Consider the following 12,238-nt stretch of genomic DNA (forward strand, 5'->3'; position numbering starts at 1 on the left):
TAATTGATTGTCCGGCCGTCTCATGTCGTCAAACGACTGCTTTAGCGTGTTGACACTATCCCGTAATTCCATAAATAAAGGCATCCATTCTGGTGTCGACCCCCTAGGAGGTGACATCCCCATATTTGGCAATTGCTCCGCCTCCACACCAATATCGTCCTCATACATGTCGACACACACGTACCGACACACAGCAGACACACAGGGAATGCTCTTAACGAAGACAGGACCCCACTAGCCCTTTGGGGAGACAGAGGGAGAGTTTGCCAGCACACACCAAAAGCGCTATATATGACAGGGATAGCCTTATAATAAGTGCTCCCTGTATAGCTGCTTTAATAATATAGTTTTGCCACAATTTTGCCCCCCCTCTCTTGTTTTACCCTGTTTCTGTAGTGCAGTGCAGGGGAGAGCCTGGGAGCCTTCCTGACCAGCGGAGCTGTGTGAGGAAAATGGCGCTGTGTGCTGAGGAGATAGGCCCCGCCCCTTTTTCGGCGGGCTCGTCTCCCGCTCTTTAGTGGATTCTGGCAGGGGTTAAATATCTCCATATAGCCCCCGGAGGCTATATGTGAGGTATTTTTAGCCAAAAAAGGTTTTCATTTGCCTCCCAGGGCGCCCCCCTCCCAGCGCCCTGCACCCTCAGTGACTGCCGTGTGAAGTGTGCTGAGAGGAAAATGGCGCACAGCTGCAGTGCTGTGCGCTACCTTAAGAAGACTGAGGAGTCTTCTGCCGCCGATTCTGGACCTCTTCTCGTTTCAGCATCTGCAAGGGGGCCGGCGGCGAGGCTCCGGTGACCATCCAGGCTGTACCTGTGATCGTCCCTCTGGAGCTAATGTCCAGTAGCCAAGAAGCCAATCCATCCTGCACGCAGGTGAGTTCACTTCTTCTCCCCTAAGTCCCTCGTTGCAGTGTTCCTGTTGCCAGCAGGACTCACTGTAAAATAAAAAACCTAAGCTAAACTTTTCTAAGCAGCTCTTTAGGAGAGCCACCTAGATTGCACCCTTCTCGGCCAGGCACAAAAATCTAACTGAGGCTTGGAGGAGGGTCATGGGGGGAGGAGCCAGTACACACCACCTGATCGTAAAGCTTTACTTTTTGTGCCCTGTCTCCTGCGGAGCCGCTATTCCCCATGGTCCTTTCAGGAACCCCAGCATCCACTAGGACGATAGAGAAAAACAAAAAACCTCATGTCGACTTTTTGACCTGTTGACCTAGTACATGTCGACCTAATGACCAAGTCAATCTATTGACCATGTCGACCTTCAGTGGTTGACCTGACTGTTGACCTAAGCTGTGTCGACTGTATCCCGTCTTGTCTATGGAGTGGTTGTGGGATACTAGAATGACGGTGCCTGTTAGGTAAAATCATTCCCCCCCTCCATAGACTGACAGTGACACCACCTCCTCCCTAACACAACCACCACCTCTCTATAGACAGAGAGCAAAGACAGAATGATAACTCAACCGCACCTCCCATCATCTGACTGTCCCGCACTTCTCCGCCCCTAAACATGCGATTTCCGGTGTGCACCTCCCCGCCCCCTCTGTGTGTCCCGGGCGGAAGTAGGCCTGTACTAAGAGAGTGGAGGAGGAAGCTGCGGTCTGTGACTGTTACGATGGCCGGAGCCGATGGGGATGACTCGCTGTATCCGATCGCGGTCCTGATCGACGAGCTGCGGAACGAGGACGTGCAGGTGAGGAGAATGTCCCCGTGCCTGCCTCTGCAGCTCATTGCCGGCCGTGTGACAGGAGCGCCGCTCACCTGAGCGCTGTGTGGGCTACGGCCGTGCTGGCTGCTGCGCGTTCATATGATGGAGGCACCGCTCTCATCAGGTGCGTAATTACCCCAGGTGCAGGGGATGCGGCTGCTATGGGGCCCGGGACCCGCCGCTCCCCCTACACGATGCTGCTGCTGTACAGGCAGCCTTGGTGGCCGGGTGCCGTGCTGTAGGTCCCCGCTCCCTCCCTTCTCCCCCTGTCAGGCCGGCCGGGATGCGCCGCTCAGCGACATCACTTTAGGGCGTGTGGAGGCGTCACCCGGCAGCAGTAGAACTTGCCCACGGTCCTCACGGAGGAGGCTGAGCCTGCTCTTCAGCCAGCAGATTGCCCTTCTCTTCTCCGCTGCAAGTGCCTCCTCAGTGCCGCGCGTTACGTCATCATGCCCTTCCTGGGGACATCTTCAGAGTGTTCAACAAGATGGCCATGGGGAAAGGCACTGTACAGCAGTAACTGGGGCAGATGTACTAACATGGAGAAGGCATAAGGTCGGAAGTGATTAAATTTACATATTGCAGCTGATTGGCTGGTACGTTTATCACCTTGCATTTGTCCATGGTTTATCACTTCCTTATGCCTTCTCCAGGTTAATACATCTGCTCCACTATCCGAACCATCGCTGCCCTATAAAACGTCAGTCACCAGGGACCACTCCACACACCTGGCCTCATCCGAGCCAGAGATCCATGATCCTTCTCCCTCATGTTACACCTTATTCCTCTGTTGTGGGACTGCAAGTCCCAGCAGTATATATGGAACATGCTGGGACTTGCAGTTCCACAGCAGTACATAATGAGAACTAACATCACAGCCTGGATCCTGGCGGTCACCTGGGGGTTCTACCTATGTACGCAAGTTACAGAGTGGCAGCCCTAGAAGTACGCAAGTTACGTAGGTAAGTAGAGCACCGCACATAGAGGGCTCTCGAGCAGTGACGAGCAGGTCAGCTCAGCTGGCAGCTTGTGTCCCTCTGTAAACACTGCCAGCCTGCTCATTCATTACTGCTACTAGGTGGATGTGACTCCTCCCAGTGCATTGGCATGTAAAGTGCGACGCGGCATCATGCCGCACATTGAAACAAGTGCAAAATGTTCTCAGGCCAGAAACCACCATCGCGTGGATGAGACATGTTTAAGCAGGGGCCGGAACCCAAGCATCGACACCCATGCATCAGCGCACGCCACCAATGCAGAGTAGAGACAGATAGGGACTTATTACAACCCCTGTGTGTGCCTCTCACCTGCTCTCTCCCTAGCCCTCCCCATGTGCCTCTCACCTGCTCTCTCCCTAGCTCTCCCCCCGTGTACCTCTCTCCTCTTTTCTCCCCGTGTGCTTTTCATCTGCTCTCTCCCTAGCGCCTCTGACCGCGCTCTCTCCCTAGCGCCTCTGACCGCGCTCTCTCCCTAGCGCCCTCCCGTGTGCCTGTCACCACTCTCTCCCTAGCTCTCCTCCCATGTGCCTCCTCTTTTCTCCCCCTGTGTGCTTCTCACCTGTTCTCTCCCTAGCCCTCTCCCTGGCGCCTCTCACTGCGCTCCCACCGTGCTCCCTCCCTAGCCCCCCTAATGTGCCTCATCTGCTCTCTCCCCCCCCCCGTGTGCCTCACCACTCTCTCCCTAGCCCTCTCCCGTGTGCCAGTCACCTTCTCTCTCCCGTGTGCCTCACCTCCTCTCTCCCCCTTTGTGCCTCTCACCGCTCTCTCGCTAACCCTCCCCTTTTAGTTTTTTTCCTTATGAGGTGATGCTGGCAGCGGAGAGTGTAAGCTTTATGGGGTTTTTTAATTGTAATATATAGATTTTTTATTTTTTTTGCCAGAACTAGATACGCATACACATCTCTAGCCAAATAGCAGTTGTCAGCCTCGTCCTTAATTTTGCACACCTGTGTCCACCTAACAACATTAAAGTATGAGAGGTATTCAAGTTTTAATGCAAACATTTAAGCTAGCTTCCCACCTTGCAGATCCTCGCTCCCTGCACGCCCTACACTGACAAAATGCTTCATATATCAATGATGCGCAGCAAATATCAACCGTGGACAAGTCTAGCTGCCTCTGAGATTGACGTGAGTTCAGTAGATTTTAACTGCAGTTAAATACGATTCATTGCGTTAAGCCTAGTGTTGGTATAGGGCAGTGTTTCCCAAACTCTTACTCTGGAATTTAAAGTAACATTAACACCTCCTAATTGCTCAGGGGGAGGTTTCCTACTAGCACCACCAGTGTAGAAATGGTTCCACTTAGGCTTTCTTCGCTAAGCGGTATGCACTCTCAGGTTAGCTCCATCCTCTGCATACTGACACCACGGGGTCGATTCTATTCGGCAATTTAAGAATAGCGCCGGGAATTAGCTCCCGACGCTATTCAATTCCGCTCCAGTTAAGTCGGCGATGTCCCGTTCTCGCCGACTTAACAGGTAGTTTTGTCGGGAGAACGGGCATTCTCCGACTTAACTACCCGCGGCGATGCTGATTCCCGACAGAATCAGCCCCGCGCCGGCCGCGAGGCAGCACTTTTGTCGGGTTTCTTCTCTCATCCCCCAGGGATGAGAGAAGAATTCCCGACAATTGCGGGTCACTAGCAGCTGAATTGAATAGCGTCGGGAGCTAATTCCCGGCGCTATTCTTAAGTTGCCGAATAGAATCGACCCCCACGTTTGCTGCACATATAAGACTTCCTCTGCTGTGTTAGATGGTATACTCTGAAAACTGCGTGGATGATTCGAGCAGCAGTAGTGGTAGATTGTGTGCTGGTGATGGGGCCACATTAAACAGAATGATGGCTCCTCATCTCTAAAGCTGTCCACTTTAAAGATAATTGTTTGACAATATTCAGCATTATTCAGTCGGTGAGTGACCAATATAATACTATTGGTCATCTGCTCTAACAGTGATGCATGGTTTCCAGTGGGTTTGGCAGATATGGGCTCAGAGGTTGCAGTTAGAATCAATTGATGGTTCCTAATGCATGTGACCACCTGAAGTAATTTATTTGACTCCGGAATACTTAATGACTATTTTCAGCCTCTTCATTTTATGTATGCTTATTATAAATTATTGGGTGTGTCATATATTTTGAGTTATCGTGGTGGTACTTAATGACTTTTCATTTAAAACTAATTTTATTTTAGAACTTCTTCACTATTGATGAAGTTCCATCTGACCACTAATTGAATTGATATTATATGGAGCGGACTTCCTCCATTTCAAATTTATGTTCTCATCCTGTAGTGCTTCTCTTTCCGCCTCTAAACAGTCATACTTCAAGAACTTCTTCTCCCAGTCTTCAAACTCCTAGTGTCTCTTTGCCACTGTCAACTTCCTCCTCCGCCTAACCCCACCTCGACTCCCTTACTCACTATCTACCCTTGACTTTGCCACCTACTCCATATCCAAATTTGACTCCATATATCCGGACATCACATCCCAACAGACCCTCAACAATATGCCCCCTCCTTTTCCCGACCACCCCTCCACACCAACTTTGACTTTTTACCCCTGTCTCGGGATATGACGTAATAGCCCTCATCTGGTTCCCCACCCTCCCCTTCCTAAACACCTCCCCAGTATACCCTATGCCCTCCCCCCTCATCCACTACCTCTCTCCTTCTGCCTTTTCCCATCTTGACCACCCCCTCAATCTCTCCCTCTCATAAGGCACTGTCCCCTCTGCCGTCAAGCATGCCCTTGTCTCCCCTACCCTTGATCCTAACATGTTTTCCAAATACCAACCTATCTCTCTCATTCCTTTTGCCTCCAAACTCCCTGTCCGCATTGTCTACAACCACCTTATTGCCTTTTTTTCCTCCCACTCCTTACTTGACCCATTTTAGTCTGTATTCCATCCTCTCCACTCCACTGAAACTGCCCTCTTGAAAGTCTACAATGGCCTCCAAACAAATAAATAATCATTTCTAAATGGTCATAAATGAGATGAGTAGGTCAGTAATTATAAACATTTAATTCATAATAAAAATTCAATAAAACATCCATATGGAATCGATAAAATAAGTGAAGAAAAACCCTTAAAAAAGAGAGGTATGGAATGTTACTCCCGATCACATTTATCTCAAAATGGAGGAGATAATAGGACCTGTTCCTATAATATAGTCCCCTTCTAGGTTTGTGCGGACCAGATGGATAGTCTGAACTAAGCAATAGTTACCACAAGTATGTCCAAGGGTTATACTTGTGGTAACTATTGCCTAGTTCAGACTATCCATCTGGTCCGCACAAACCTAGAAGGGGACTATATTATAGGAACAGGTCCTATTATCTCCTCCATTTTGAGATAAATGTGATCGGGAGTAACATTCCATACCTCCTTTTTTAAGGGTTTTTCTTCACTTATTTTATCGATTCCATATAGATGTTTTATTGAATTTTTATTATGAATTAAATGTTTATAATTACTGACCTACTCATCTCATTTATGACCATTTAGCGCTGATTATTTATTTGTTTGTATTATTGTGTGAGGTCTGACCAACCTCTTCATCTAGCTGCTGTGTTGAACCTCCCCAATCAGCGTCTGGAGAGAATTACCTTAGGGTAATTTTTTCTCTTTTTCTACAATGGCCTCCATGCTGCCAAATCTAAGGACAACTGCTCTGCTTTTTCTCCTGGAGCTCTCTGCTGTCATTGACACTGTGGACCACCCTCTGCTTCTGCAAATCCTTCACTTTATTGTTCTGCGTGATACTTCCCTCTCCTGGCTATCCTCCTACCTTTCTAACTCCTTCGGTCTCCTCTCATGATTCCACCTCCCCTCTACTCCCACTAACAGTAGGTGTCCCCCAAGGCTCTGTTCTTGGACTTCTTCTTTTCTCTCTCTATACATCCTCTTTATGTGAGCTTATTTGAGTTCCAATATCACCTCTATGCTGATGATACTCAAATCTACCTTTTCCTCCCCTGACCTTTCTTACTTTCTGCTTACTTGTATCTCCAACTGTCTCTCTGCTATTCCTTCTTGGATGTTCCTTCGTTTTCTTAATTTAACATGTCTATGACTGAGCTAACCATCTTTCCGCAATCCCACATAACCTCACCTCCCACATTTTTAGTATTGACTGCACAACTATGTACTCTAGCCCTCAAGTACACTATCTGAGTTATCCTTGATTCCTCCCTCTCCTTCAACCACACATTCAGCACCTCTTGCAGTCCTGCTGCTTGCATCTCAAAAATATTTCCAGGATCAGACACTCATCCTGGATGCTACTAAGACCGGCATCCTCACTGGTCATTTCCGGACAGGACTACTGTAATCTTCTCCTATCTGACGTCCCTGACATCTGACGTCTCCACTCCAATCTATCCATCTATCCATCTATCCATCCTCAATGCTGCTGCCAGGCTTAGCTTCCTCTCCAAACATACTACGTCCACCTCTCCTCTTACAAGCCCTACACTGGTTCCTCTTCCCCTTCTGAATCCAATTCAGGCTTCTCACACTCACCTACAAAGCCCACTCATTCTTTTCCCATTAACATATCTACTCCATACTCCCTACAACGGCACCTAACCCTCGGTTTCTGCCACCCTGATGAGTGTCCTGTCCCCTGATGCAAAAGTGTTTATAGTCTTTGTATTTGTCCTAAATTGTCTTGTACTGTAAGTAGTTTTCTTGTTGTGTTCATTTGTTTCTGTACTTTGTTAGTTGCTGTAAAACCCTTATGGCCCATATAAATAAATAATAGTAATAATAAGAATTTACTCACCGGTAATTCTATTTCTCGTAGTCCGTAGTGGATGCTGGGAACTCCGTAAGGACCATGGGGAATAGCGGGCTCCGAAGGAGGCTGGGCACTCTAGAAAGATTTATGACTACCTGGTGTGCACTGGCTCCTCCCACTAGGACCCTCCTCCAAGCCTCAGTTAGGACACCGTGCCCGGACGAGCAGACATAATAAGGAAGGATTTAGAATCCCGGGTAAGACTCTTACCAGCCACACCAATCACACCGTACAACTCGTGATACTATATCCAGTTTGACAGCATGAAAATAACTGAGCCTCTCAACAGATGGCTCAACAATAACCCTTTAGTTAACAATAACTATTTACAAGTATTGCAGACAATCCGCACTTGGGATGGGCGCCCAGCATCCACTACGGACTCCGAGAAATAGAATTACCGGTGAGTAAATTCTTATTTTCTCTAACGTCCTAGTGGATGCTGGGAACTCCGTAAGGACCATGGGGATTATACCAAAGCTCCCAAACGGGCGGGAGAGTGCGGATGACTCTGCAGCACCGAATGAGAGAACTCAAGGTCCTCCTCAGCCAGGGTATCAAATTTGTAGAATTTTGCAAACGTATTTGCCCCTGACCAAGTAGCTGCTCGGCAAAGTTGTAAAGCCGAGACCCCTCGGGCAGCCGCCCAAGATGAGCCCACCTTCCTTGTGGAATGGGCCTTTACAGATTTTGGCTGTGGTATGCCTGCCACAGAATGCGCAAGCTGAATTGTACTACAAATCCAGCGAGCAATAGACTGCTTAGAAGCAGGAGCACCCAGCTTGTTGGGTGCATACAGGATAAACAGCGAGTCAGATTTTCTGACTCCAGCCGTCCTGGAAACATATATTTTCAGGGCCCTGACAACGTCTAGCAACTTGGAGTCCTCCAATTCACTAGTAGCCGCCGGCACCACAATAGGCTGGTTCAGGTGAAACGCTGACACCACCTTAGGGAGAAATTGGGGACGAGTCCTCAACTCTGCCCTATCCATATGGAAAATCAGATAAGGGCTTTTACATGATAAAGCCGCCAATTCTGACACTCGCCTGGCTGAAGCCAAGGCTAATAACATGACCACTTTCCACGTGAGATATTTCAGATCCACGGTTTTAAGTGGCTCAAACCAATGTGATTTTAAGAAACTCAACATCACGTTGAGATCCCAAGGTGCCACTGGAGGCACAAACGGGGGCTGAATATGCAGCACTCCTTTTACAAAAGTCTGAACTTCAGGTACTGAAGCTAGTTCTTTTTGAAAGAAAATCGACAGAGCCGAGATCTGTACTTTAATGGAGCCTAGTTTTAGGCCCATATCCACTCCTGTTTGCAGGAAATGCAGAAATCGACCTAGTTGAAATTCCTCTGTTGGGGCCTTATTGGCCTCGCACCATGCAACATATTTTCGCCATATACGGTGATAATGCGTTGCCGTAACATCTTTCCTGGCCTTAATAAGCGTAGGAATGACTTCTTCCGGAATACCCTTTTCCTTCAGGATCCGGTGTTCAACCGCCATGCCGTCAAACGCAGCCGCGGTAAGTCTTGGAACAGACAGGGCCCCTGCTGTAGCAGGTCCTGTCTGAGCGGTAGAGGCCACGGGTCCTCTGAGAGCATCTCTTGAAGTTCCGGGTACCACGCTCGTCTTGGCCCATCCGGAACCACGAGAATTGTGTTTACTCCTCGCTTTCTTATTATTCTCAATACCTTTGGTATGAGAGGCAGAGGAGGGAACACATAAACCGACTGGTACACCCACGGTGTCACTAGAGCGTCCACAGCTATCGCCTGAGGGTCCCTTGACCTGGCGCAATATCTTTTTAACTTTTTGTTGAGGCGGGACGCCATCATGTCCACCTGTGGTTTTTCCCAACGGTTTACCAGCATCTGGAAGACTTCTGGATGAAGTCCCCACTCTCCCGGGTGGAGGTCGTGTCTGCTGAGGAAGTCTGCTTCCCAGTTGTCCACTCCCGGAATGAACACTGCTGACAGTGCTAGTACATGATTCTCCGCCCATCGGAGAATTCTTGTGGCTTCTGCCATCGCCATCCTACTTCTTGTGCCGCCCTGTCGATTTACATGGGCGACTGCCGTGATGTTGTCTGACTGGATCGGCACCGGCTGGTGTAGGAGCAGGGATTTTGCTTGACTTAGGGCATTGTAGATGGCCCTTAGTTCCAGAATATTTATGTGAAGGGAAGTCTCCTGACTCGACCATAGTCCTTGGAAGTTTCTGTCCTGTGTGACTGCCCCCCAGCCTCGAAGGCTGGCATCCGTGGTCACCAGGACCCAGTCCTGTATGCCGAACCTGCGGCCCTCTAGAAGATGGGCACTCTGCAGCCACCACAGTAGAGACACCCTGGTTCTTGGAGACAGGGTTATTAAGCGATGCATCTGAAGATGCGATCCGGACCACTGGTCCAACAGGTCCCACTGAAAGATTCTGGCATGGAACCTGCCGAAGGGAATTGCTTCGTAAGAAGCCACCATCTTTCCCAGGACCCGCGTGCAGCGATGCACTGATACCTGTTTTGGTTTCAGGAGGTCTCTGATTAGAGATGACAACTCCCTGGCTTTCTCCTCCGGGAGAAACACTTTTCTCTGGACTGTATCCAGAATCATACCCAGGAACAGTAGCCGTGTCGTCGGAACCAGCTGTGACTTTGGGATATTCAGAATCCAGCCGTGCTGGTGCAGCACTTCCTGAGATGGTGCTACTCCCACCAACAACTGTTCCTTGGACCTCGCTTTTATTAGGAGATCGTCCAAGTACGGGATAATTTAGAACTCCCTTTCTTCGAAGGAGTATCATCATTTCCGCCATAACCTTGGTAAATACCCTCGGTGCCGTAGACAGTCCAAACGGCAGCGTCTGGAATTGGTAATGGCAATCCTGTACCACAAATCTGAGGTACTCCTGGTGAGGATGGTAAATGGGGACATGCAAGTAAGCATCCTTGATGTCCAGGGATACCATGTAATCCCTCTCGTCCAGGCTTGCAATAACCGCCCTGAGCGATTCCATCTTGAACTTGAATTTCTTTATGTATGTGTTCAAGGATTTCAAATTTAGAATGGGTCTCACCGAACCGTCCGGTTTCGGTACCACAAATAGTGTGGAATAATAACCCCGGCCTTGTTGAAGTAGGGGTACCTTGATTATCACCTGCTGGGAATACAGCTTGTGAATTGCCGCTAGCACCGCCTCCCTGTCTGAGGGAGCAATCGGCAAGGCAGATTTTAGGAACCGGTGGGGTGGGGACGCCTCGAATTCCAGCTTGTACCCCTGAGATACTATTTGCAGGATCCAGGGATCCACCTGTGAGCGAACCCACTGATCGCTGAAATTTTTGAGGCGACCCCCCACCGTACCTGGCTCCGCCTGTGGAGCCCCACCGTCATGCGGCGGACTTGGAAGAAGAAACGGGGGAGGACTTTTGCTCCTGGGAACCTGCTGTTTGTTGCAGCCTTTTTCCTCTGCCTCTGGACAGAAAAGACCCGCCTTTTCCACGCCTGTTTTTCTGGGTCCGAAAGGACTGAACCTGATAAAACGGCGCCTTCTTAGGCTGTGAGGGGACATGGGGTAAAAATGCTGACTTACCAGACGTTGCTGTGGAAACTAGGTCCGAGAGACCATCCCCAAATAATTCCTCACCCTTATATGGTAACACTTCCATGTGCTTTTTTGAATCTGCATCTCCTGTCCACTGGCGAGTCCATAAGCCTCTCCTAGCAGAAATGGACAATGCACTTACCTTAGATGCCAGTCGGCAGATTTCCCTCTGTGCATCTCTCATATATAAGACTGAGTCTTTTATATGGTCTATGGTTAACAGGATCGTGTCTCTGTCTAATGTGTCAATATTTTCTGACAGTTTATCTGACCATGCAGCGGCAGCACTGCACATCCAAGCTGACGCAATAGCTGGCCTAAGTATAATGCCTGTGTGTGTATATACAGACTTCAGGATCGCCTCCTGCTTTCTATCAGCAGGTTCCTTGAGGGCGGCCGTATCCGGAGACGGTAGTGCCACCTTTTTAGACAAACGTGTGAGCGCTTTATCCACTCTAGGGGGTGTTTCCCAACGTGACCTATCCTCTGGCGGGAAAGGGAACGCCATTAATACCTTCTTAGGAATTACCAATTTTTTATCAGGGAAAGCCCACGCTTCTTCACACACTTCATTTAATTCATCTGATGGGGGAAAAACTACGGGTAGTTTTTTCTCTCCAAACATAATACCCTTTTTAGTGGTACCTGTAGTTATATCAGAAATGTGTAACACCTCTTTCATTGCCTCAATCATGCAGTGAATGGCCTTAGTGGGCATCAGGTTTGACTCATCGTCGTCGACACTGGTGTCAGTATCAGTGTCGACATCTGGGTCTGCTTGAGGTAGCGGGCGTTTTAGAGCCCCTGACGACCCATGCGACGCCTGGGCAGGCACGAGCTGAGAAGTCGGCTGTCCCACATTTTGGCATGTCGTCGATTTTCTTATATAAGGAGTCTATACGTGCACTCATTACTTTCCATAAGCCCATCCATTCAGGTGTCTGCCCCGCAGGGGGTGACATCCCTTCTAAAGGCATCTGCTCCGCCTCCACATCATTATCCTCATCAAACATGTCGACACAGCCGTACCGACACACCGCACACACACAAGAAATGCTCCGAATGAGGACAGGACCCACATAAGACCTTTGGGGGGACAGAGTGAGAGTATGCCAGC

At 49.1% G+C, this 12,238-nt stretch overlaps 1 protein-coding gene across 1 annotated transcript in view; it reads left to right on the forward strand.

Annotated features, from left to right (window-relative positions):
- Positions 1-1,467: 1,467 nt before the first annotated feature.
- Positions 1,468-12,238, forward strand: part of PPP2R1B (protein phosphatase 2 scaffold subunit Abeta) — a 138,302-nt gene continuing 127,531 nt past the window's right edge. Inside the window, exon 1 of the mRNA XM_063943257.1 lies at positions 1,468-1,694. Coding sequence (XP_063799327.1) covers positions 1,512-1,694 — 183 coding nt within the window. The 5' untranslated portion in view covers positions 1,468-1,511. The remainder of the gene's footprint in view (positions 1,695-12,238) is intronic.

Source organism: Pseudophryne corroboree, chromosome 10, assembly GCF_028390025.1.
Source record: "Pseudophryne corroboree isolate aPseCor3 chromosome 10, aPseCor3.hap2, whole genome shotgun sequence".
Classification (NCBI taxonomy): Eukaryota; Metazoa; Chordata; class Amphibia; order Anura; family Myobatrachidae; genus Pseudophryne; species Pseudophryne corroboree.